The 24,078-nt window shown below is 36.7% G+C and overlaps 1 protein-coding gene across 2 annotated transcripts in view; it reads right to left on the bottom strand.

The window, feature by feature from the left end:
* PAIP2B (poly(A) binding protein interacting protein 2B) overlaps positions 1–24,078 on the bottom strand; it is a 36,436-nt gene that overhangs the window by 10,758 nt on the left and 1,600 nt on the right. For both annotated transcript variants that reach the window (XM_072937583.1, XM_006201561.4), the window contains exon 2: positions 55–203. In XM_072937583.1, the coding sequence (XP_072793684.1) occupies positions 55–192 (138 nt within the window). In that variant the 5' untranslated portion in view covers positions 193–203. The remainder of the gene's footprint in view (positions 1–54; positions 204–24,078) is intronic.

Genomic DNA, 24,078 nt, shown 5'->3' with positions numbered 1-24,078 from the left:
GTAAATTATTACAGCTGTTGAGTTACACGTGTCAGTGACCTTCCTCTTCCTTACCTGCCTGTTGAAATCTTCTTCATTCTCCATCCACATGTACTCTGCAAATGGGTTTTCTTTCTCATCGTGCCCATTTAACGCCTGGTCCTCTTTGGATTTTACACTAGGTGATGTATTCACCACACTGGATCCATTCATTATGACAGAACCTAAACGGGAGCAAAAAAGAAAAGGATAAAATGATAACAGGGATCAAAGGAAATGAAAAACCTGTAACAGCCACATTCCTCCAGATGCCTCTGCAGTTCTAAATCAAAGTTATTAACTACAGATAAACAGAAACTGCTAGTCTGGGACTGTTACAAAACTAGCCACATCCTGGAGTTATCAACTATACAGATGTACAATTCTTTAAGTGTTAAAAGAAAAAAAATGTGTAGGCTCAGTCAGCCTTTCTAGGCAAGTGGGTTGGCAGCGGGGAAAATCTTTTCAAGCCAAATTTCTCTAGGTTCTTCTAGAAAATAACCAAGATCACACAGTTTCTTAACATTTAAACAGGGAGAGAAAATGCATTCTTAAGAAACACTGTAAACAAGTGCATCTTATTCTGATTCTTAGGCTCTGTTTTTCTTTAAAACATATTTTAAAAAAATAATACATGTTCACTGCATTTAAAAGCAAAAGGGAAAAAAGTAAGGTAACAGTTGTCTAACCATCCAGAGTTAAAAAATGGCTAGCAAAGTTGTTGGATATAACCCTCCTGACTTCCCCTATGTGTATGCAGATGCATACACACAGACCCGTTCCCCAGGTGCCCACTCGTACAGTAACAGCGTGACGCTCCAGCACTGGCTTTTCCTCGTTTCTATGTTAATATAGCTGTGCTGTCATCTGGTGTTTTCCCCATGTTCTGCATTATAAAGGTTGGATGAACTTTTTGTGTTCATCTTTTCTGATTTCCTTAGGATAACTCTTAGAAATAGAACTGCTGAACTGAAAAGAATTTTTTTTGGAGACTTGATTTATTGCCACGCTGCCATATGAATTTAAATTCTCACTGATAGTATGTAAGTGCCTGTGTCTCTGCATTCCTGTTATTTCTTTATAAACCACTGCCAACCTCATAATAAGAGAAAACTTGCAAGTTATTGTTTTCATTTACATTTCTTTGATTTTTACTGAGGCTGAGTATTTTGAGGTAAGCTTACTAGCCGTTCATACATCTTATTTTGTAATTTTTCTGCTAAAGTACTTCACCTGTTTTTTTCTCAGGGTATATATCATTTCCTTATCTTTGTAAGAATTTTTACATCTGTCATAATTTTTATTTTTCATAAACTAATTTATAAATAAAAATTACTTATTTATTGTATTTGCTTAATTTTTTTGGTGGCAGTTTTTACTGGCTTTAATTTTTGTCTACAGCTTGTGTGAGTGTCTGTCTGTGTATGGCTTTTAAAGTATGTACATGTTTTTCACTCTAACTTCCAAATCCATTTTGATGTGTTTGCTATCATCTGGAATATGTCTTTTTTCCTGTTCTTTATTCAAATATTAACTATTCTTCAAAAACCACTGCAGTCTTTATACTACCTCCCCTAAGCTCTTGTACACAGTGAGCATGGTGTTAATACTACTTAATTGTTGTTTCATGTGTGTAATTTTTCTCTTTCCAATTAGATTCCCAACTCCTGAAATACAAGATGGAGGTTTATTCATTTGTAACTTACCTAAATATTAGGAACTCCAAAAACAGGTGGATCACCAGGTTTAGTTAGGCCGCTTTCCTTTCTAGCTTGTCTCTTCAATCTCAGCTCCATTCCCTCCCACACCCTCCCTGGGGCATCTTTACGTGTTAACAAGTTCTTTCCTCACTCATTTCTATCTTGGCAACATTCATGAAAAAGTCCTTCTCCGCTTCTGTGTACGCTAAAAAATGTTGGCTTACTCCCCTTGAGAGTTTTTGCAATTTTCTAACCTGTTATGAACAGTAGAAAATCTAATCTTAAGACAAAGTAGAAATTGTAAAGAGTATGAATAGATGGAAAAACGATTCACTGATAGTTCAGAAAGAATTTAAGACAGCACCCATTTAATTCACTGTTGGTTTAAATAGGGCCCCTAGTAAGAAATATACCAGTTTACCATATTTATATACAGACAAAAGAAATCAATGATTATTCCAAACACTGTTTCAGAATAATAATTCCATAAAGGCTCTAAAAGGTGGGGTAGTTCTTTATTTTTACCACTTCCATTTGCAGCATAAAAATGACAGTAGCAAGCCTCTCTAAATGCCAGGGCAACTGCCTTAGTGGATATTCTTGATCACGGAGACTCTTATGGGTCTTGAACCTTGCTGGGTAGCAGATGACACAGTTCTATTTCCAAAGACTCATTTGGCAGGTGTCTACCACCAACACAGTGATTTCTCCCCATCATTATGGAAGTCATCCACAGAGAATCACAGTTTGGTTTTCTAAAACATCTATCTTTGCCCGGAAAATAAAACCTGAGTGCTCCTGACCAGAAGGGAAAAAGGGAAGGCAGAGGAAGACAGAACAGAATAACCTGGCTAATTCAAGAGCAAGGCAAAACACAGAGAATTAAATTGCAGGGTACCCTCGCTCATGAGAAAGGGAATGGAAAATTACCAGAAACTCAACATGGAGATGTTACCCAATTTAACGCAAAAACTTTAGGAAAGGTGAAAACGCTGAGCTACGAGACTGTCAGCACCAGAAGAGCGGTCTTCTCGTGGTAGGTTATACAGTGTTGATTTGTATTTTATACCAGTCCACCTGTGTTTTCCACACAATTGGGAAGTTTGCTTTCTCCAAATAGCAGCAACCCAGTAACTTAATTTGTATAGTATTTAACAATTTATAAAGCACTCTCATACCTATGCTGTAACTTATGGCACATAATCTGCCCAACCTCACTTTGGAAAAACACCTAGACAGTGCTATAGTAAGACCAAAGAAGATACCGGTTCAGGGGTTAAGCAAATTGAGTTGCTGGGTTAGTTCAATACCAGTACTGGTCTGTAGGACGACTGGCTGACAGAGAACTGGGTATTTAATGCACCCCTTGCCTTTAGCAGTCAGGTGTGAATGGGGAGATTTTGCTGGAGATTGGTAACACCTAGGCAGGACATTCAGGATGCCTTCCAACCTGGAGAAGACCCCAGGTAAGAGAGGACCACGGCCTGCAACTTCCCTGACCTTCCTGCTTCCAGAACTGCACGTACCATTGGCTGTTTTCAGCTCCTCTCCAGCTCCCTGTCCATCATGCCTACCCGCCAAGCGCACAGTGTTTCTCTAAACTACCCTGCTTTGACCTTTCACCTTCATTATTTCATTTGATCCTCCCATATCAAGGCACATCGCTGCGAAATTCTAGTGTAGTGGAGACAAAGAAAACACCCCCGAAGCATCCACAGATGGGGGAAAGGCGTGGTTACGTCTCTAGGATCACAAATCAGAATGGCTGCCATGGTGTCAGCTGGACGACACAGAGGCCCAGGGGACGAGGAACTCAATCTTGTTAACAACCATCTGAGTGAGTTTAGAAGTTCGTCTTCCCCTAGTCAAGCCTTCAGATGAGGTTGTCATTCCCACTGACAGCCTGACAGTGACTTCATGAGGTAGAGGCACCCAGCTGAGCTGCTGCCAGCTTCCTGACCCCGAGGAACTGTGAGATAATAAATGTTTGTTGTTTTAACCTGCTAAACTTTGGGGTAAGTTGTTATATAATAATAAATAACTAACGTAGGTATTCGACAAACACTGACAACTAGCTCAGTCACACAAACCACCAGTTGCCACATCTTTCCACTTACCTATTAAGAGGACAGATGTGCAGTGTGAAGTAGGTCATTGCTTGATAAGTTCTTCAAGAACTAGACCTCAACAGTACATAAAGGAGTTGGTCTCTGGTCTGTGTCTACAGTGCATTAAGAAATCAAAGAACTATTTGAAACTTACTCCTCCTCCATCTCACTTTCCTTCTTATACATGTGGCAAATATGCAGAAAATGGAAAAAAAACAATGTCATTTGGCTGAAGATGGGAAAGCATGTAGTCCTGTTCAGAGTCAAAGCAGGTCAAAGCAAAGTTCCTGCCAAGCATTTGATTTAACACTTCATCATGGCCAAAGGTTTGTGTTTAAGATATTTGGCTTGAAACAGGGGCCTCGGTTCCCAGCCATAAAGAACTTCAGGACTTTTAATATATCTAGGATATTTCTAGAATACAAACGTCATCAGTTCAACACTTTGAAAAGCCACAACTTTCAGATCCAACACGCTCATACCAAAAACTGGCTATTTTTGAACCTAAATGAGATTTCTCAGAAGCTATAAACCTAGATTGTGCCCAGGACAACAGCTTGACTGTCAAGAATACTTGGGACTTTTGAATGAATTACTGGGAAAAAGTCTTTTGAGCCGTTGATATAAAAACTAGTCTCTACTATTCTGTTTCCTATAGTTTGGTAAACTTCATTCAGTCTGGTTAATATCATTTTAAAAATTAAACATTGTGGTTTAATGTAAACAGCTTTACATTTTACTTTTATTTTACTCCAAATATGCTGCCGCTAGATTCAGCTTTTGTCTTTTCCCAGTCACATGTCAGCAACTCAGGTAATGAGATGCACTTGCTCACTAAAATCTGTGTGCCTGTCAACCGCAGGCACTGTGACTGGTGCTTTGGCAGGGTACACAGTCCTTGCCCTGCAGTATTTACATTCTCTCAGGAGAGAGATAAGCAAATAATTAAGAATAATTACTATTGAGTTAAAAGGAGAAGTGAAAGGGGCTATTAGAAAACAATAGGAAGACCCAACCTAGTCCAGGAGTAGGGGACGATTAGGAAAGGTGTCTCTGCACAAGCAACAGAGAAGGAGAGGGAAAAGCATGTGTGAAGACTCGGAGGCAGGAGGGAACTTTCAGGAACTGAAGAAGATAGGAATGTATAAAGTTGCAGGGTCAAAGGAGAACTGGTGGGAGAACTGGCAAGGAAGAAAGAAGAGGTTGCAGAGGCAGGTGGGACCAGATCACGCAGGACATCAGAGTCTACACGAAGGATTTTGGGTATCACCCTAAAAGCAATGAAAACCATTAAAAAGGGTTCTCGGCAGCCCAGTGACACAATTCAATTTAAATTTTGAGACCAATCAGGCTGCCATATGGAAAATGGATTGGAGAGATCAAGAGTGGATAATGGGAGACCAGTAAGGCAGCTAATGTGCTAAATCCAGATGAAAAAAAAATGGTAGCTATGTGGACTAAGATAATGGCATTAAGAAGAGAGTAGGCAGATTCCAAAACTATTTTAGGTTGTTTTTGTGAGGAACTGGATGAGGGGAGACAGGGTGAGGGAAATATCAAGGATAACTTTGGCACAAGGAACCAGGTGGGTGGTAATGTCATTCACGGAGCTAAGGAACTCTGTGGGAAGGGTAAGCTTTTCTTGGGTGCTGATGGGGAGTGAAGGAAGAAAGGGTGATGAGTTCTGTTTTGGACATATTAAATGCGTCATGCCTCTGAAACACTCAAATGGTGATGTAAGTAGGTTGTCTATATGCATCAATAGGAGAGGTATGACTAAACAGATAAATTTGGAGTAGTCATTTACATAAATGGTAACAGAAGTCATGGGACTAGAATATATTGCCTAAGGAAAAAGGGCAAAGGGAGATGAGAAGAGGATTCAGGACCCAGATCTGACAAATTTGAACATTTTAAAGCCTTCCAACCCATGAACACGTTCTATCTTTCCATTTGTTTGTGTTGTCTCCAGTTTCTTTCACCAATGTCTTATAGTTTTCCAAGTACGGGTCTTTTATCTCTTTAGTTAGATTTTCCCTAAGTATTTTATTCTTTTTGAAGTGATTGTAAATGAATTTGCTTCCTTAATTTCTCTTTCTGATAGTCTGATGTTAGTATACAGAAATGTAACAGATTTCTGTATATTAATTTTGTATCCTACAACTTTACCAAATTCATTGATAAGCTCTGGTAGTTTTTTTGTGACATCTTTAGGATTTTTTATATATAGTTTCATGTCATCTGCAAAGAGTGACAGTTTTACCCCTTCCTTTTCAATTTGGAGTCCTTTTATCTCTTTTTCTTATCTAATTTCAAGGGCTAGGACTTCCAATACTATGTTGAATGTAAGTGATGAGAGTGGGCATCCTTGTTCTTTTCCTGATTTTAGAGGAAATGCTTTCAGCTTTTCACCATTGAGTATGATGTTAGCTATGGGCTTATTATATATGGCCTTTATTATTTTGAGGTATGTTCCCTCTTTACCCACTTTGTGGAGAGTTTTTATCATAAATGGACGTTGAATTTTGTCAAGAGCTTTTGCTGTATCTACTGAGATGATCATGATTTTTTTTTTCAGTTTGTTAATGTGGTGTACCACATTGACTGATTTGCAGATATTGAACCATCCTTGTATCCCTGGGATAAATCCCGCTTGATTATGGTGTGTGATCCTTTTAATGTATTGTTGGATTTGTAAATATTTTATTGAGGATTTTTGCCTCTGTGGTCATCAGTGATATTGTCCTTTAATTTGTGTGTGTGTGTGTGGTATCTTTGCTGGCTTTGGTATCAGGGTGATGCTGGTCTTGTAAAATAAGTTCCAAAGCATTCCTTTTTTTCTGCAATTTTTTGGGCTAGTTTGAGAAGGAAAGGTATTAACTCTTCCCTAAATGTTCGGTAGAATTTACCTGTGAATCCATCTGGTCCCTGACTTTGTTGAGTTGTTGTTTTTTTTTTTTCAGTTACTGATTTAATTTCATTATTGGTAACTGGTCTCTTCACCTTTTGTTTCTTCCTTGTTTCATCTTGGGAGATTGTATATTCTAGGAATTTGTCCATTTCTTCTAGGTTGACCATTTTATTTGCATATAGCTTTTTGAAAGCAATTTCTTACGATCCTTTTAGGTGTTGGTAGTAACGTCTTTTTCATTTCTGATTTTACTTATTTGGGTCTTCTTTTTTTTTCCTTGCTGAGTACTGGCTAAAGGTTTATCAATTTTTATCAGAGAAATGCAAATCAAAACTACAATGAGGTATCACCTCACACCAGTCAGAATGGCCATCATTCAAAAATCCACAAATAACAAATGCTGGAGAGGCTGTGGAGAAGAGGGAACCCTCCTACACTGCTGGTGGGAATGCAGTTTGGTACAGCCACTGTGGAAATCAGTATGGAGATTCCTCAAAAGACCAGGAATAGACTTACCATATGACCCAGGAATCCCACTCCTGGGCATATATCCAGAAGGAACCCTACTTCAGGATGACACCTGCACCCCAATGTTCATAGCAGCATTATTTACAATAGCCAAGACATGGAAACAGCCTAAATGTCCACCAACAGATGACTAGATAAAGAAGATGTGGTATATTTATACAGTGGAATACTATTCAGCCATAAAAACCGACAACATAACACCATTTGCAGCAACATGGATGCTCCTGGAGAATGTCATTCTAAGTGAAGTAAGCCAAAAGAGAAAGAAAAATACCATATAAGATTGCTCATATGTGGAATCTAAAAAAAAACAAACAAAGCATAAATACAAAACAGAAATAGACTCACAGACACAGAATATAAACTTGCGGTTGCCAAGGAGGAAGGGGGTGGGACGAGATAGACTGGGATTTCAAAATTGTAGAATATATAAACAAGATTATACTGTATAGCACAGGGAAATATATACAAGATCTTGTGGTAGCTCACAGAGAAAAAAATGTGACAATGAATATATACCTGTTCATGTATAACTGAAAAATTGTGCTCTACACTGGAATTTGACACAACATTGTAAAATGATTATAAATCAATAAAAAATGTTTAAAAAAAGGTTTATCAATTTTATCTTTTCAAAGAAATAGGTCTTAGTCTTGTTGCTCTTTTGATCTTTTCTATTGTTTTTTAGTCTCTGTTTCATTCATTTATGCTCAGATCTTTATGATTTATTTCCTTCTACTACCTTTGGGTTTTGTTTGTCCTTCTTTCTCTAGTCCCTTTCATGTAAGGTTAGGTTATTTGAGATTTTTCCTATTTCCTGAGATTGGCTTGTATCACTATAAACTTTCCTGGTCATGATGCATCCCATAGATTTATGTCTTACAGTGTTGTAGTCATAAATAATGCATGACATGATTTCAGTTTTCTTAAATTTACTAAGGTTTGTTTTGTGGCTTAGCATATGATCTATCCTGAAGAATGTTCCATGTGCACTTGGAAAGAATGTATATTCTGCTGCTTTTGGATGGAATGTTCTGTAAATACCTATTAAGTCCATCTGGTCTAATATGTCATTTAAGGCTAGTGTTTCTAATTGATTTTCTGTCTAGGTTATCTGTCCTCTGATGGAAGTGGAGTGGTAAAGTCCCCTACTATTACTGTGTTACTGTTGAGGTCTCCTTTTATATCTGTAAATATTTGCCTTATGTATAGGTGCTCCTATGTTGGGTACATATATATTTATAATTGTTATATCTTCTTCTTGGATTGGTCCCTTGATTATTATGTAATATATTTGCCTCTTGTTACAGTCTTTGTTTTAAAGTCTATTTTATTTGATGTAACTATTGAAATTCTGACTTTCTTTTGATTTTCATTTGCATGGAATTACCTTTTCCCATCCCTTTCAGTCTGCATGTGTCTTTAGATCTGAAGTGAGTCTCTTTTAGGCAGCAAATATAGGGTCTTGTTTTTGTATCCATTCAGCCAATCTATGTCTTCTGATTGGAGCATTCAGTCTATTTACACTTAAAGTAATCTTTGATAGGTATGCATTTATTGCCACTTTGTTAATTGTTTTTGTGGTTCTTTTTTCTTTCTTTCTTTCTTTTGTTCTCTTCCTTTGTGATTTGATGACAATCTTCACTGTTACATTTGGATTCCTCTTTCTCTTGTGTATAACTATTATAGATTTTGGGGTTCTGGTTACCATGAGGTCTATCTATAGCTATATATATATATATATATATATATACACACACACACACACACACACATACACACACACACACACACACACACATATATATATAGTTGTTTTAAGTTGCTGATCTCTCAACTTCAAATGCATTTTAACAACTGCATTTTTACTCCCTTCTCTTCATGATTACTGTTTTTGACATCATATTTTACATCTTTTTGTTATGTGTATCTTTTAATGGCTTATTGCAGATAAAGACCTAAATATACAACCAGAAACCATAAGAATCCTAGAAGAAAATATAGGCAGAACACTCTTTAACATAAATTGTAGCAGTGTTTTTTTGGATCTGTCTTCTAAGGCAAAGGAAACAAACGCAAAAACAAACAATGGGACCTAATTAAACTGAAAAGCTTTTGTACAGCAAACGAAACTATAAGCAAAATGAAAAGACAACCTATTGAATAGGAGAAGATATGTGCAAATGAGACCTAAAGTGGGTTAATATCCAAAATATATAACAGCTCATACAACTCATATTAAAAAAAACAAACAACCTGATTAAAAAATGGGCAGAAGATACAAATATATATTTTTCCAAAGGACACACAGATGGCCAACATGAAAAGATGCTCAACACTGCTAATCATCAGAGAAATGCAAATCAAAATCACAATGAGATAGCACCTCACAACTGTCAGAATGGTTATCATCAAAAAGACCACAAGTAACAAATGTTGACAAACATGTGGAGAAAAGGGAACACTATTGGTGGGAATGTAAATTGGTACAGCCATTGGGGAAAACAGGAGGTTTCTCCCAAAATTAAAAACAGAACTACCATATGATCCAGCAATTTCGCCCCTATGTATATATCTGAAGAAAATAAAAACACTAATTTGAAAAGATAATGCACCCCAATGTTCACAGCAGCATATTTATAATAGCCAAGATCTGGAAGCAACCTTAAGGGTCCATAAAGAGATGAATGGACAAAGAAGATGTATATATACACAATGGAATACTACTCAGTCATAAAAATGAATGAAATGTCATCCGCAACAACATAGATGGACCTGGAAGGTATTATGCTTAGTGAAATAAATCAGACAGAGAAAGACAAATACTGTATGTTATCACTTATATGTAGAATCTAAAAAATACAACAAATGAATAACTATAACAAAATAGAAACAGACTCACAGATACAGAGAAGAAACTAGTGGTTACCACTGGAGAGAGGGAAGCAGGGAGCAAGATAGAGGTAGAGGATTAAGAGGTACAAACTACTATGTATAAAATAAGTAACTACAAGAATATATTTTACAATGCAGGGAATACAGTCACTATTTTGTAACAACTTTAAATGGAGTATAATCTATTAAAAATTTTGATTCACTATGTTATATACCTGAAACTAATATTATAAATTGACTGTACCCCAACTAAAAAAATAAAGTGTTCAGCACAGCACCTGTCATATCACAAGCAATCAATGTTAACTTTTATTTGATCATAATTAATAAGTCATGATTTTACTATTTAATAGCTCACCTCCATAATTATGCATGCATGTTTTGCCTTTAATGGTAATTGTTGCTAAATGACCCTGTTACTGCCGCTTGATGGAGCTCCCAGTTCTTTTCTATTGGCTCCAGAGATTTCTCTACTATTCCAGTAAGATTGAGGTATGTATTATACTTGTTACATGCAGACTAATAAGAGAATATTATAGTCTTCACTTTGGAAAAAGAAAAACATTGCCTGGTGAGAATCATGACTGAACTGTCGTTGAGTTGGAGATTATTTGTCCTTAAGGCACACGTTGTTTTCGGGTAAGGGTCCTGTGAGTGCGTAGGTAGACTGTTACAGTTATTCTAGGCTAAGGGTCCGAAGAGTATCTTAAGTTTCTGGCAGGTATTCTGGATGACTTCATCAGGTCAAAAGGTCAGATTCCATCCAGGCTGAGTTGACACTTCATTAATGGCTTCCATCTCCATTTGAAAGAGCTCTCTTAGCAATACTGATTCCATTTTGATTTACCTTTCATAATGTAAAACATAGTTTTATATGATATATTATATTTTGCACTAAAATAATTTCTCTCTCCCCTTGTTTTACAAAGTCTTTTACTTAAGTAAATAAATCCATCAGCTTTTCTCCATCATTTGGTGTCAGATCAAGGTGCAAAGAAAGCAGAATAGTTCAACTTCTTTGGGAGGAGGTAGTTGGGGAGGACACATAAGATACATATACAGAGATTTTAAAAATAGGTTCCAGATCGATGTCTAATTAGAATGATCTTGTTCCTACTATTTCCATTTCATTTATTCTCGGAGAAGCTGGATGGCCTTTAACAGAAAACAAGGAAGTAATCACTCTGCTAAGCTTTCCTGTCTTGACCTCAATACACAAATGCTCCATTAGCTATCTTCCATTGGATACAAGAAAAGGGCTTGCCAACAGAATGTTATCATGCTTGTTAAGCACAGAGAAAACTGAACTTACCTGCAATTAGAAGTTGACAAGAAGCTTTCAAAAGCTTACTAGCTGTCAAGAAGAAAATCATTTGAGTTCCCTAATCGTAAACTACATTAAAAACCCAAGTAAATTACAAATAGAAGCATCTTCTAAATTAAACTCAAGGCTGCCAGATTAGAAAGACAATATAAATAGAAAACAATCTCTTTTCTACTATTATTTAAAATGTGTTCTATACTGACCTATAAATTTGCCCTACTGATGAAACGGAATCTGAAAATCTAGATACAGACACTCTGGGAGGAATAATATTGAACTTAATTACTGCAATAGTCTAGTCCCTGGACCACAGCCAAGAATACAAAACAGAAGCATACTTAAATAGGAGTAAGAATACATTTAGTAAGTGAAGAGAATGCATTTTCCTATTCAGTGGTTCTCAATCTCTGAAGCACATCAGAATCACCAGGAAGCTTTTCCACAGTCAGAGTCTTTCAGATACTCTGATTTGCAGGCCTGAGCCAAGGTCCAACATTTGTACTTTTGCCTATTAACTGCTATAGGTGATTCTGATACACAGAAAGACTAAAGACTGAGAACAATTTCTTTAATACAGTGGCAAACTCTATGTGGAACAGTACAAATCCCAACTGCCCTAATTCCTACATAAGCAGTTCCAAAATTGGTGTTCTATAAAACATCAGTCTTGTGAACGTTCTTTGCAAAAAAAATTTTTTAATTAATAAAAAAAACCCATGATTAAGTAAATTCATTGCTCTAAGAAGTCTTGTTTAACTACCAAGCATTTCCCCAATAATTAACTGCCTTATTTATTATCTATTTATTACATTTTAAACCTAACAACTAACAAAAGTTTTAGAAGCAATGCTTTAAGGATGTTCTGTGATATTACTATTATCTTACTGGAAATGTACAGAACAGACATAAAATGCTCTCCATAAAGGATTTAAAGGTACTCACAAATAGTGAATCAATGCTTGACTACGGTCAGTGGCAAGTTCTCTGTACCCAGATCTGCCCTTAAGTTCTACTTCCCCAGGTAAAATTCATCAACTGTTTTCCCAGGATAACATCAAATGGTGATCACAGGGACCCTGACTTCTCTATATTCAGCTCCAACAAGGTATTATTTGCTATTAACATGGAAATATTGCAAACTGTGAATCTTTAGCAGATAACATTCATCAAAACATTCCTATGTTATTATTACATATGAAATACATGTAACTTTTCTGAATAACGAAAGAACAGCCTCTAAATGTCTTAGACTGATCTGATGACAGTGTAACTTATTTTTCAAATGCACAATAATATTAGAAGTACCAACATACAAGCCTAAATACAATCTCCGTCTAAGGTCTCCCCGTTTCACGTTTGATTGTACGTATATTTGAGCAAGCATTACTATGTGGATTGAGAACTGTCTATATATAAACTTAGAAGTTTCTTAAGGGCAAGAATCAAGTCCTTTTCACTTTCTGGCATGCTTTTATGTGCCCACCAGGTCTTCAATAAATAATTTGTTGATGGAGTGCCATTTTTAGAATGCTGTATTCTAAATCTCATTTCCAATAAATTTACCTATGGAGACACACACACACACACACACACACATCTCACTTAAAAGGAAGGAAAGCGCATGCCCTTAGGGGCCTGGATGTGGGCTGAGCACTCTGCATTGAGTATTAACAGCTACTCCCCACAGGCAGCGACAATATCACTCAGGAATCTGTTTTTGACAGGTTAAATTACTCTTCAGGGGAAAAAAAGGCTCTTCTAGTCCATGAAAATATTTTATGTGTTCCTGTTTACTATTTTAGCGTTTAATAACACCAGGTGGCTATAACACTCTCTTCACGGCCTGCAGGCTAGCTATAACATCTTGCCATAGTGGATTATCTAAACTGGAAGCAATCCATACCAAGAAGCCCAACAAAAATCACCAAAAAAAGGGACCACATGCTCATTTTATTTGATATATTTCTGGGGAATAAAGAATTATCTTCCACAGCAAAATGGGGAAAAGGGAGCTAAGCAGTTTAAATATATGTGTAATGAGGAAGAGAAAACTGTATTCACTGGAAGTCTTTTTAGGAAAGATATTATTTAGGGTGGGAGAAACTTCTTGAAAATTAATTTGGGGTGGAAAGTGAGTCCTTGAGGGGCCAAGGTAAGAGCAGAACTGTTCCATGGGAGAAAGGGAAAGGGTTCCCTGGTTAGCGGGGTCACAGTGCTGGAACAAAGTAAAGATGAAAAAAGTAAGAGCAGTACCTTTCAGACAGTGAAAAGTCTCACATTTTGTAATGTGGACTCCTAAAACACTCATTTTTAGTAAAACTACTGAACTTAGAAGCCTGTGGATTTTTTGGTGTGGAGAGGCAGATGTGATGTCTAAGTTGCAAGGGTGGAACAGAATTAGGTCATGAATTGGGAAAGTGTTTGATGCAAGCTTACCCAGATTTATAAGGGAAACAGAGGGTACCATAAGACAATCAAGTTACACAGAAGAAGCAAGAAACCCAGCCAAATACCAGGGGACGAAGATGAGAAAAGAGTAACAGCTCTTCTAAGTACTTCACTAACATTCTCTCTCTTCACCTTCACAACAATCCTATTGAGGTAGGTGCTATTATCCTGGCTTTTCAGATGAATTCTCTGAATCCTCTGATGTTCAGAGATTTGTTAAAGGAAGGTGCAATCTAGTAAGTGCCAGGATTGGGGCTTCACTTAGGTCTTTCTGTCCTCAAAGCCCATGCTGTTAATCACTACCCTACACTCTCACACTTCCCACTTTAGTTCCAGAATGGCTATGATATAAAACTCTGATTTTTCTCAAATATTGCGAGTAAGAGTGGGAGAACCAGGCTGAAGAAAAATGCCACTCAACCAAAGGACTAGGTCTTTGGAAGGAAAATACAAATAAGGTCACATCACACAACAGTGTGTTAAATCAAAATACATTGTATTCCCTACTATGAACATACAATGCTCCATTTAATTTGTAGCTTGCTGGCACTTTTAGGATGAGAAAGCAGACCCCATATTAGTCTATAATCTCTTATGCACAATTCCAAAACACAAAAAGCTCTAAAAACTAAAAATTTTCCATATGCTTCATGTCAAAACACAGTTGACAGTGAAACTTGGCCTGAACTGATGTGAAGCTATATATAGCTTCATTTATCTTAGTGTGAATACTCTTGTTTCGCTGAGAAATATTAATGTGTGTGACTAAGGATTCGGCACCAGACCCACTGAGATATTATAAAACCCTCAGAGAAAGCATCGCTCTCAAATCTGAAAAATTCTGAATTTCAAAACTTATCTAGCCAAAGATTTTGGATCTTCTGTGGATCTGTATTCCAAAGTATTTTAAAAACTTAATTTCCAAAAATGAATAGATCAGAGATACTCAATCTTTAGGATTTCACAGACCAGTAAATTTTCACAAATATTTTCAGGACAACATAAGATGACAATTTGTTTGAACTAAATAAGGATGATAAAAATATCCTTATCAACATAATTTTATAAAAGGATATTTTAACATCCAAAAATACAAGAAGACCTTAATTCAATGCAAAAACCAATTCTTTATATTGAATACATGTAATTTTATGAAAAACACTATGTGGTCCTAATTTTTTTATTTCACAGCTGGTTAAAGTTCACCTAGGACCAGCACTCATCTGGTCTGAGGCACAGAGCCCGGGGGCTCCATAAAATTATTTCAGAAAGTTGTTAAAAATGCAGCCCCCAGGCTCCATTCTAGGAGATCACGATTCAGAAGGTCTTGAGGTGAGACCCCCAAAATCTATACTGTGTATTAGAAAGCTTGAGGGTTGTTTCTCAGATGCAACAAGCTTCAGAACTGCTCTAGTCTGTAGTCTCCTCTTTCTCCAAATTCTCCTCTGGAGGGGTCAGGGGAGCAAAACAGGAAGGTTTCCAAGTAGGGAATCTGCCCAAACCACTGTCTGTAATACCAGTTCTTCCTCCAACAGTCAATGCTGAACCAGCTGGTCAACCTGAAAACTGACGGTGTCAGCAGAAGAACCACATAAATTAGGTAGCAGACAAGTGAGAAAAACTTGTTGAAGCAAAACTCCTTCACAAAAAGGTGTGGCTTCCAGAGCTGATGCCTGAGTTCAACACAGGTATCTTTGTCTTTAGCTAAAATAATAAAAATAATAATTTAAAAAACTGTGGGTATGTATGGGTATTTTATATATGCATATATATATGCGTGTGTGTAAATGTGTGTGTCTATCTATCTATTCCTTCATAGCTGTCTCCTGTCTCCAGTTTCTGTGCCAAGTCTGTGATTTTGGCCTTCATTTTTCACCTTCAGAGGGATTACAAGAATTACTAGTATTACCTCAATGTAATGACAAATCACTTAAAAAAAAAATCCATCGTATGCTTGATGTTTTATGAAGCAGACTATATGCTCCAACATATTACAACACAATATAATTCCAATGATTTTTTTTATTGAGTTATAGTCAGTTTACAATTTGTCAATTTCCAGTGTAGAGCATAATTTAATTCTTTGATTTCTTAAAAAAAAATTTCTTATTCTCTTAAAATATTGTTTAAAAAAGCTTAAGAATAAATATAGCTAATATCTTTTAAAATACATAAAACTTTCTATTTAATAGGCACTCAAAGTTCTTTCCCATAAAAATAAAATCAGGCCTTTCCAAAGCAAGGCTAAATGTTAAGTGGGGAAGACAAAACGGAGGTATAAATAACCCCCATTCTCACGTAATCCTCTTTGATCAGAATCCCCCTGGTCTCTAAGCCTTGTGAATGAAACGGTATTTCTCACTTGACATTTGGCTCAGATTTCCAATCATAAAACAAGAACTGTGGCACCTCAGTGCACCTGGCTCCTTACCTGAACTCAACACAATGCTTAGCAGCAGCCTAGAGTTGAACCTTTCATGATCTGCTCCATAACCCATGTGCTTCTTATACTCCCAGACCAAACTTAGCTTTCTTCTAGAACCAGATTTCTAGAATTTACAGTTAGTATACAGCAATGGCTTTCAAACTTCAGTTCCTGGCCTAGCAGCCATCAGTATCACCTGGGAACTTGTTAGAAATGCAAATTATCAGGCCCTACGCCAGACCTGGGGAATCAGGCACCCTGGGTGGGGCCAGCAATCTGGGTAGTAATAAGCACTTCAGGTGCTTCTGAAGCACCACTGGTATACACCAAACAGAAAAACGTGTTTCCTTCTGTGGGTTCAAAACCAGGGGTACTGTATATTTTATCTTGATATGAAATAAAGACATCCAAATAAAAGATATACTTTCCTCACAACTCCCACTCTCCATCCAGTGTGTTTTATTTTAATGAGTTAAATAAGAAAACAAGCTGCAATCAGAGATTGAGACTGAAATATATACTTAACAGGCATTGGTTCCCATCCAGCCTGATTTCACACAATACCATTTACATCTTCTCACATCTAAAGTTCTAAAAAAGGATCTTTTTATTGTGCACCTCACACACTTTAGGGATTCTATAATAAAACATCAACTAGGTCTGAATATATCAAACTTACTAAAGAAGAAAAGTGGAATTATTGGCTACATATTAGAACTGCATTCAACAGGGAGTTGAAATTTAGGATTTTTTTAAACCTTTAAACTCCCCAAGTTAACAGAATTAAACCAGAACATTCCATTCTTCAAAAGCTTCTAGCTAGGGAGAGTTTTACTGCATTACTTCTCGCTTTTAGTCAGGATAAAGCAGAGCCCTGGTAGGCACATTTTGTATACGTGCAATGCTTTGGAACTAGACAGTTACACCTGTCTGACATTAAAGCACAGGCTTTGTAAACTCTCAGATGGTAAGTGTAAAGTCTGCACTAGCCTAAGGAACAAAAAGACACTGAGACCACCACTTCCAAACAAAAGCAAGCTCCCACTAGGTAATTACATTCTGTTCTCCTCTTGTTTACACTCAAATCACTGTGTTAAAATTTGACTTCCTCTGAGATTAATGTATTTTAAAGGATAGGCAAGACCAGTCTACACTCCACAAAGCACCTACTTTCAAAAAGCAGGTGATTCCCATGCAACTGTTTCAGAAGACAAGCAAATGAAGAGAGCCGTCCAATGATTAGTATACAGGTAGCTCGGCACACTAAACAGAACAAAGATAATACAAAAGAAAACCACAGACCGACTTCCATGTTAGAAACATATAATTTCAAATAAAACATGAGCAAGTACAATCAAGCAATGTATTTAAAAATTAAAGCAAAACAAAAACACTTTGATCAAATAGGGTTCAGCCCAGAAATGCAAGGAAGGTCTAAAATTTAAAAATATGAAAATGTATTTTATCATATTAACAGGCAAAGGAAAAGAAAAAAACTACATGAGCATCTCAATAGTTGCCAGAAATAAATATAATTCTATTCTTAAAAATGCTTACATGCGTTAGAAAAGGTTTAAAAGGAAAAAAAAAACAATGTTTTGGGTGGCGGAAATAAAGGTCATTTTTCTTTATATTTTGTTTTCTGAATTATAAAAAAGTAGTTTCTTTTATAATCTGCAAGATATGTTACTTTCATCTGTATATATTTAAATCTCTTCTTTTTCTTATCTTTTCTCATGTAAGTATGTCACATATAGAATAGGCGGCTAGAATTTCTTGACTCTTGAGGTAGATGAGACCACTTTGGGGATGTGCATGAGACAAACCTGCCCTACTTTTTTTTTTTAAAGGTCCTCCTATAGCAACACAGAAAAAAAATTTAATTAGATAAGTTTAAAAATATTAAAAGTGCAATGAAATGAAAACTCATTTGTATGCATATGAAAAAATACAAGTGAATATGAAAAAGAAAGCAGCTATTCAAGCCATGCGGACTGCATTCTGGCAGTTTTAAATCATTTCATTCTTCTCAAAATATTTTTTAAATATTCAAAACTGAGTAAAAGGAGAAAAATAAGGCTGCCAACTCCTCCCTGGGGCCTCTCTTCCAATCTTTGCTACTGTTGCTATGTATTCACCTGGTACCAAAAAGATGGGCAGCCCCTAACAATCCTTTCTTCTTCTCTCTCTTTACTACATTTAATTCACCATTCATTCACTCATTTTTTGAAAAGGTAATACAAACACATGACTCAAAAACATTTTTAATATGTAAATATGTATAAAGGCATATGGTGAAAATCCCATTTCTCCTATTTCTTTCATTGGTTTCTTATATATCATTTCAGAATTTCTTCTTGCAATTATAAGCAATGTATAGTCTCATTCTACCCTTTTTTCTCTCTTCTTCATTCTTTTTACAACTATACAATATTCCACGCTTTGGATGTTTATTTAACCAGTTCCTTGATGACACACTGGAGTCATCCTTTTCATGCACGATATTACAAAAATGTCAAGCATAACTGCATACGTACAGCAAGTTCATTTCTGAACGTGCCTTTCATGAAGCTTCTGAAATGGCTCAGGATATTAGATTACCACAAGGGTCACACGTTCACCAGGCTGAGAAGGCAGCGCCTTTCCTCATTATATACAAAAATAGGTAGTAAAAGACTTCACAATTCCTTGAACCAAGCAAATGTACTCTTAGGGGACTTATAAAAATAAAGTGACTAAACAAAACACCCAAGATGAACGCATTTCTATTGAAATGCATACGCACACAAGAACATGTACAGAAAGTATACATCCATTCAATATGTCCATCAAAATGGTAATCATTGTCTCAGTATGGTAGATCTATGAGGTGCTCTAGTTTTTCTCCCCTTTCACCTATGCAATGCTTTCTAATTTTACAATGGTAAATACACACTATTTCTGTAATATAAAATTAAAAACTAAAAACAAAATTGATTCAAATTAAGCTGGATACATTCCTTCACCTGTCTTTGTATAGTACTTCAGAATTCATAAAGTATGTTTATATGCATCATTTAATTCTTACACTAACCCTATGCATTTTTATTTTGTCAAAATGGGAAAGAAAAAAAAATAGAAAAGGAGGCCACAGATGGTTAGGCAGTTGTGCCCAAGGTCATTCAAATAGAAAGCTGGCAGAGACAGACTTCAGAACTAGATCTTCTGACTTCAAATTCAATGCACTACCAAAAACATGATCATTGCTTCCTTAATTTTAACAATATTTTGGGGAGTTAATCACATAATCATAATTTGACAAATGAATTAAAATTACACAGTAAGTCTCAGATCTTAATGCTTATATGATCAAGTATTACTGAAAAGAGGGAACACTGGCATACAGTCCTCAAAATTCCAGAGTCAGAAGAGGGCGTGTATTTTAAATATGCTCTTAAATAAAAGACCCAACTGGCAAGGTACATGCTTAATATGGCCTAAAATGAATGCAGAATAAAAGTAGCATCCCCTCAAATTGGAAGAGTCTCACTTTCAAGATGACTTTTGCCTTTGCCACCACTGTTGACTCCTTCTCTGGTTCCGCAACACCCCAGGGTGTCTCTGATCACTTTACAGAATTTCAAAATATGAATAAGCCAGACTTTTCAAGGAGGGGTGTGATCATATAACAATTTTTTCTAAGTTTGGGACTTACTGACCAAGATGATAATAACTTCGGTAGAAATGTATTCTTTTTCTCCAAATGTCTCTCCTTTTCTGCAAGATTATATATGCTATTTTACAATGCACATAGACACTATCAATAATCTTAGTTTGGTAAAGATATATTTTAATTCAATTCATCATTTCTCAAACTATGTCTCTGCAATTCTTCTCCAAAAGATAAACATCTTTTGTATGCTGCAGGGGGTGGGGTGGGGGGTTGAGGAGAGGAGAAGCCATGGTTAAACACAATGTACCCCTTTCGGAGATCCACAATCCAAAGGACACTAAAATAAAAGCTCTAGAGCAGTCCTGCATTACAGAAATCTTTGTTTAACACAGCATATTTTGACACAAAATTCTTCTGCTACGGCATAGCTACTCACGTCTTACGCTCAGAGAAGTTACTGAAATAACTATAATTATTAATTGAACGCCCACAACAGATATAGCAAAAATGGAAAATTCCTCAATCTTTCCTACCACAAATATTCCTCATAAAGTCCCTACTTTTGGTCTTGTGAACTCCTATCTCTTCACCTACCAAGGCCTAGCTCAAATATCACCTCATTTGAGAAATTTTCCCCCATGGCTCCATATTACTAACTACTCCTTTCTCCTGGTTTAGGTAACATTTTATTCATATCTCTCATACCACACTTACGTGATAAGTCAAGTTCATCCATCTGTCCTCCACACTAGCTTGTAAGCCTCTTGACAATGAGTCTGATTACATTTTCAGCATCTTGAACAGTGTGGGACACATATAAGCTTCATGATGAAGAAGTAAATAATTTTACTACAGTGTAATAGTTCCCAGAAGTCAATGCTTGTTTTCTAAACTGTTACTGATACCCCGTCAACAACTTAAGAATATTACGCTTTCTCCCTAAAATTTGCATCTGTTAGTGAGCAACTTTGGTCATGGTTAACTCAGTCGTGACTTGCCCTCTGGCCAAGCCCAATGATAATTCTCCCCTTAGGTGATTTTTGTTTGTTTGCTTTTTGTTTGTTGTTTTAATCTATAGGAACGTTCTGTAGACTTCATTATCTTTTTATAAGTCTGTGCCTTTGCACCTGCTGGTCCCTACTTGGAATGCTGCCTCAAGGATTTATACACCTGGAAAGCATTCCTACTCATTCTTAAGAACCAGCTTAAACAATGCCTTCTCTGGGAAGCTTTCATATCCTTCCATCCTTTCAGGAAGTTAGGGAATTCTTCAAGTCAGGCATTTGTGCATTTATTACCATATATCAGGCACTGAACTAACGATAGAAGGATACAGATGTTGATCCTGTCCTCATGGAACTCAAAGTCTAGTAAGACAGCCACACGAACAAATAACCACACTATAATAATGTTAAGTGCAACACCAAAACGAAGATCTTTTAAATATTTGACATGTGTCAATTATCTTGTTAGGTGTTTTATTAAACACTGCCTATAATCATGTTAGAAAGGTATTTGAATTGGGCAGAAGTCCATGAAACTCTAAGGACTGCTCTACCCTCAATTGTTTTCTGAAGAAACTGTCTCCAAAGGGGTCTTTTCATATATATTACAGTCTGTGTCACAGAAAAATACATGAAACTAATTCTACTACTTTGGCCACTGGACCAGACTCAGAGCTCTAAGGACAATCCACAGCTTGAACTTAAGGGAGATTGCCTAGGACATGGCTTGGTTCAAAATTCTTCTCAGTAGGGATCCTCCATTTTAAAAGGTGACAAACCAACCCAATCAGATGCTCCCTCATAGGAAACACAATTCTGGGTGAACAAGCTCTGGTCTCCAGAGCTCAAATCCTATTTGAAATACTGCTAAATTATTGTTTTATAAGGTTTTGAAAGCACTAGGGTCAAGGGACAATATGGTGGCTGAGATGATATCCCACTAAAGTTTACACTAAACCCTCATCATCAAAAGTAGTACGTGTGTGACTCTTTCTTCCAACCCACAGGGACCTAGCACATCACATCATCACTTTTGAAATTAGGAAACAGGCTTAAAAAGTTCAACAGCTTGACCAAATTCACTCAGTTGCTGGGTGGCAAAGGCAGAAATCAAAGACCTGGCTAACTTGATTATTTTAGAATATCCTGTCAGTAACATGGAAAAAATGACCTCAAAACCAACTATTAACAAGTAGAGAGGCTCAAAAGGAAGAGCATATGCACAGAGGAAAACACAACTGTTCAGGAAATCAGTGTACTAGGGCATGTGAAGCTGGAGGGGCCACACTGGGTATCACCTTGGCCAAATTAATCTCTAATTCCCTGAGCTCCAGGCTGTTAGCTATCTGTCTTTCCTATTCAAATTTAACATCTATAAGGGTAGCAGCTTAATCTCTAGTTTGTTCACCACAGTCTAAAACAGAACCTGGCTTATAGTAAGTGCTTAATAAATATTTGTTGAATAAATGAATAAGTGAATAAATTCTCAAAGACGCTAAAGGCACATTCCACAGTGGACTGCAGGGACGGTTACCATGAAAGACTCCAGGGTTGATCTTCAAGTACAGTTGACCCTCATTATTTGTGTATGCTCTATTTGTGAATCTGCTTACTTGCTAAAATTTTATTTGAACCCCAAAATCAATCCTCGTGGTGCCTTTGCAGTCATTCACGGATAGGCACAGAGTAGCAAAAATTTTAAGTCACTCCTGGAGCACATTCCCAGCTAAGGTCAAACTAAGCAGTGCTCTGCATTTCAGCTCTCACGGGAGTGACTAAGAAACAGACAGTAGGGGGCAGCGTAGTGCAGTGCAAGGAGCTCGGGCTCATGGGCCAGTAGGACAGGGTTTGAGCCCTAACTTCCGCACTTGTTAGGGATTGGCCTCAGGCAAGTCACTTAACCCTTCTGAACCTCATTTTCTCTTTTGTAAAATAAGGAAAACAGAATCTACCAGGATGGGTTGTATTCAGGATTTAAGATAAAAATCTATGTGAGAAATGTACATATTTTCCTTAGGAACAACGGCTCAGTATTTGCTAATTTAGAGTTCTGTGTGACTTTATAGACCATAATCACTGTCAATAATGAGAGTCAACTTAATTATTTATAACAAAATAACAGAAATATATAGAAAACAATTATTTGGATAGAGTGTAGGCAGTGGTAGGCTTCAAGATGATTTTGAAATCGGACCTCATCAGGCACATAAGGTGTGGAAAAGGCTTGAAAGAAGAGAGAAGAGTGCCTGCAGACAGGCCCAGGTATGTGAAGTAAACAGGTAGGTTCAGGCAATGGCACTTTAGAAAGTCTAGAGCAGTAGGAGATGAGGAAGAACACAGGGCCACAGTGCTTCTCTGGGTCCTGTACATCCCCTACACTGCAGAATCTCTCCCTCTGCATTTAATTCGTGGTTTACAGGTCTCTTTTCCATTAAACTATGAGCTCCTTAAAGGCAAGGAATCTAGGAAGAAATCACAGCCACAGTGCTCTAAATTTGCAAAGAAATAATTACTAAGCATAAACATACTTGAAAAGACTGTACAAAAATAACTAGTTTTCCAGTGCAGCCTTATACCAACTCACAATAGTGACTAACACATAGGTTTGCAATTTGTCTAGGACTTTAATTTGATGACTGGTAATAATTCTGTCATAAATCTTTTTATTGTTCTAGACACCTGGGCATTTGTTACAACAGTTTTAAGATATTCCTTTTTTCAGTGTGATTTTTTGTATTAACAGGGCTCAAACATATGGTCCATTAGACAACGCTGCCTCCTCAGAGTAAAGATTCCTTTTAATTCATTCTACTAGACCTATTTCTCTATATACAAGATACAGTATTACCGCAGTAAAATACAAGGTAGCATATTGATATATATATGTCACAAATAGGATAAGGAAAACAATGAGAATTTTTCACAAAAGTTTGTGAAATTCTGGCCAAAACACAGTGGACATGATGTTAAACTCACTGCTTACATTTCCCCACTAGGAACTAAGAAAAATAATTCCAATTTATGTAACGTCATGAAACTAAGCACCTACAAGGCTTTGTATCCGT

This window comes from Vicugna pacos, chromosome 15 (assembly GCF_048564905.1).
Source record: "Vicugna pacos chromosome 15, VicPac4, whole genome shotgun sequence".
Lineage (NCBI taxonomy): Eukaryota > Metazoa > Chordata > Mammalia > Artiodactyla > Camelidae > Vicugna > Vicugna pacos.
Note: the sequence above shows the minus strand (reverse complement) of the source record. Positions and strands in the feature narration are given on the sequence as shown.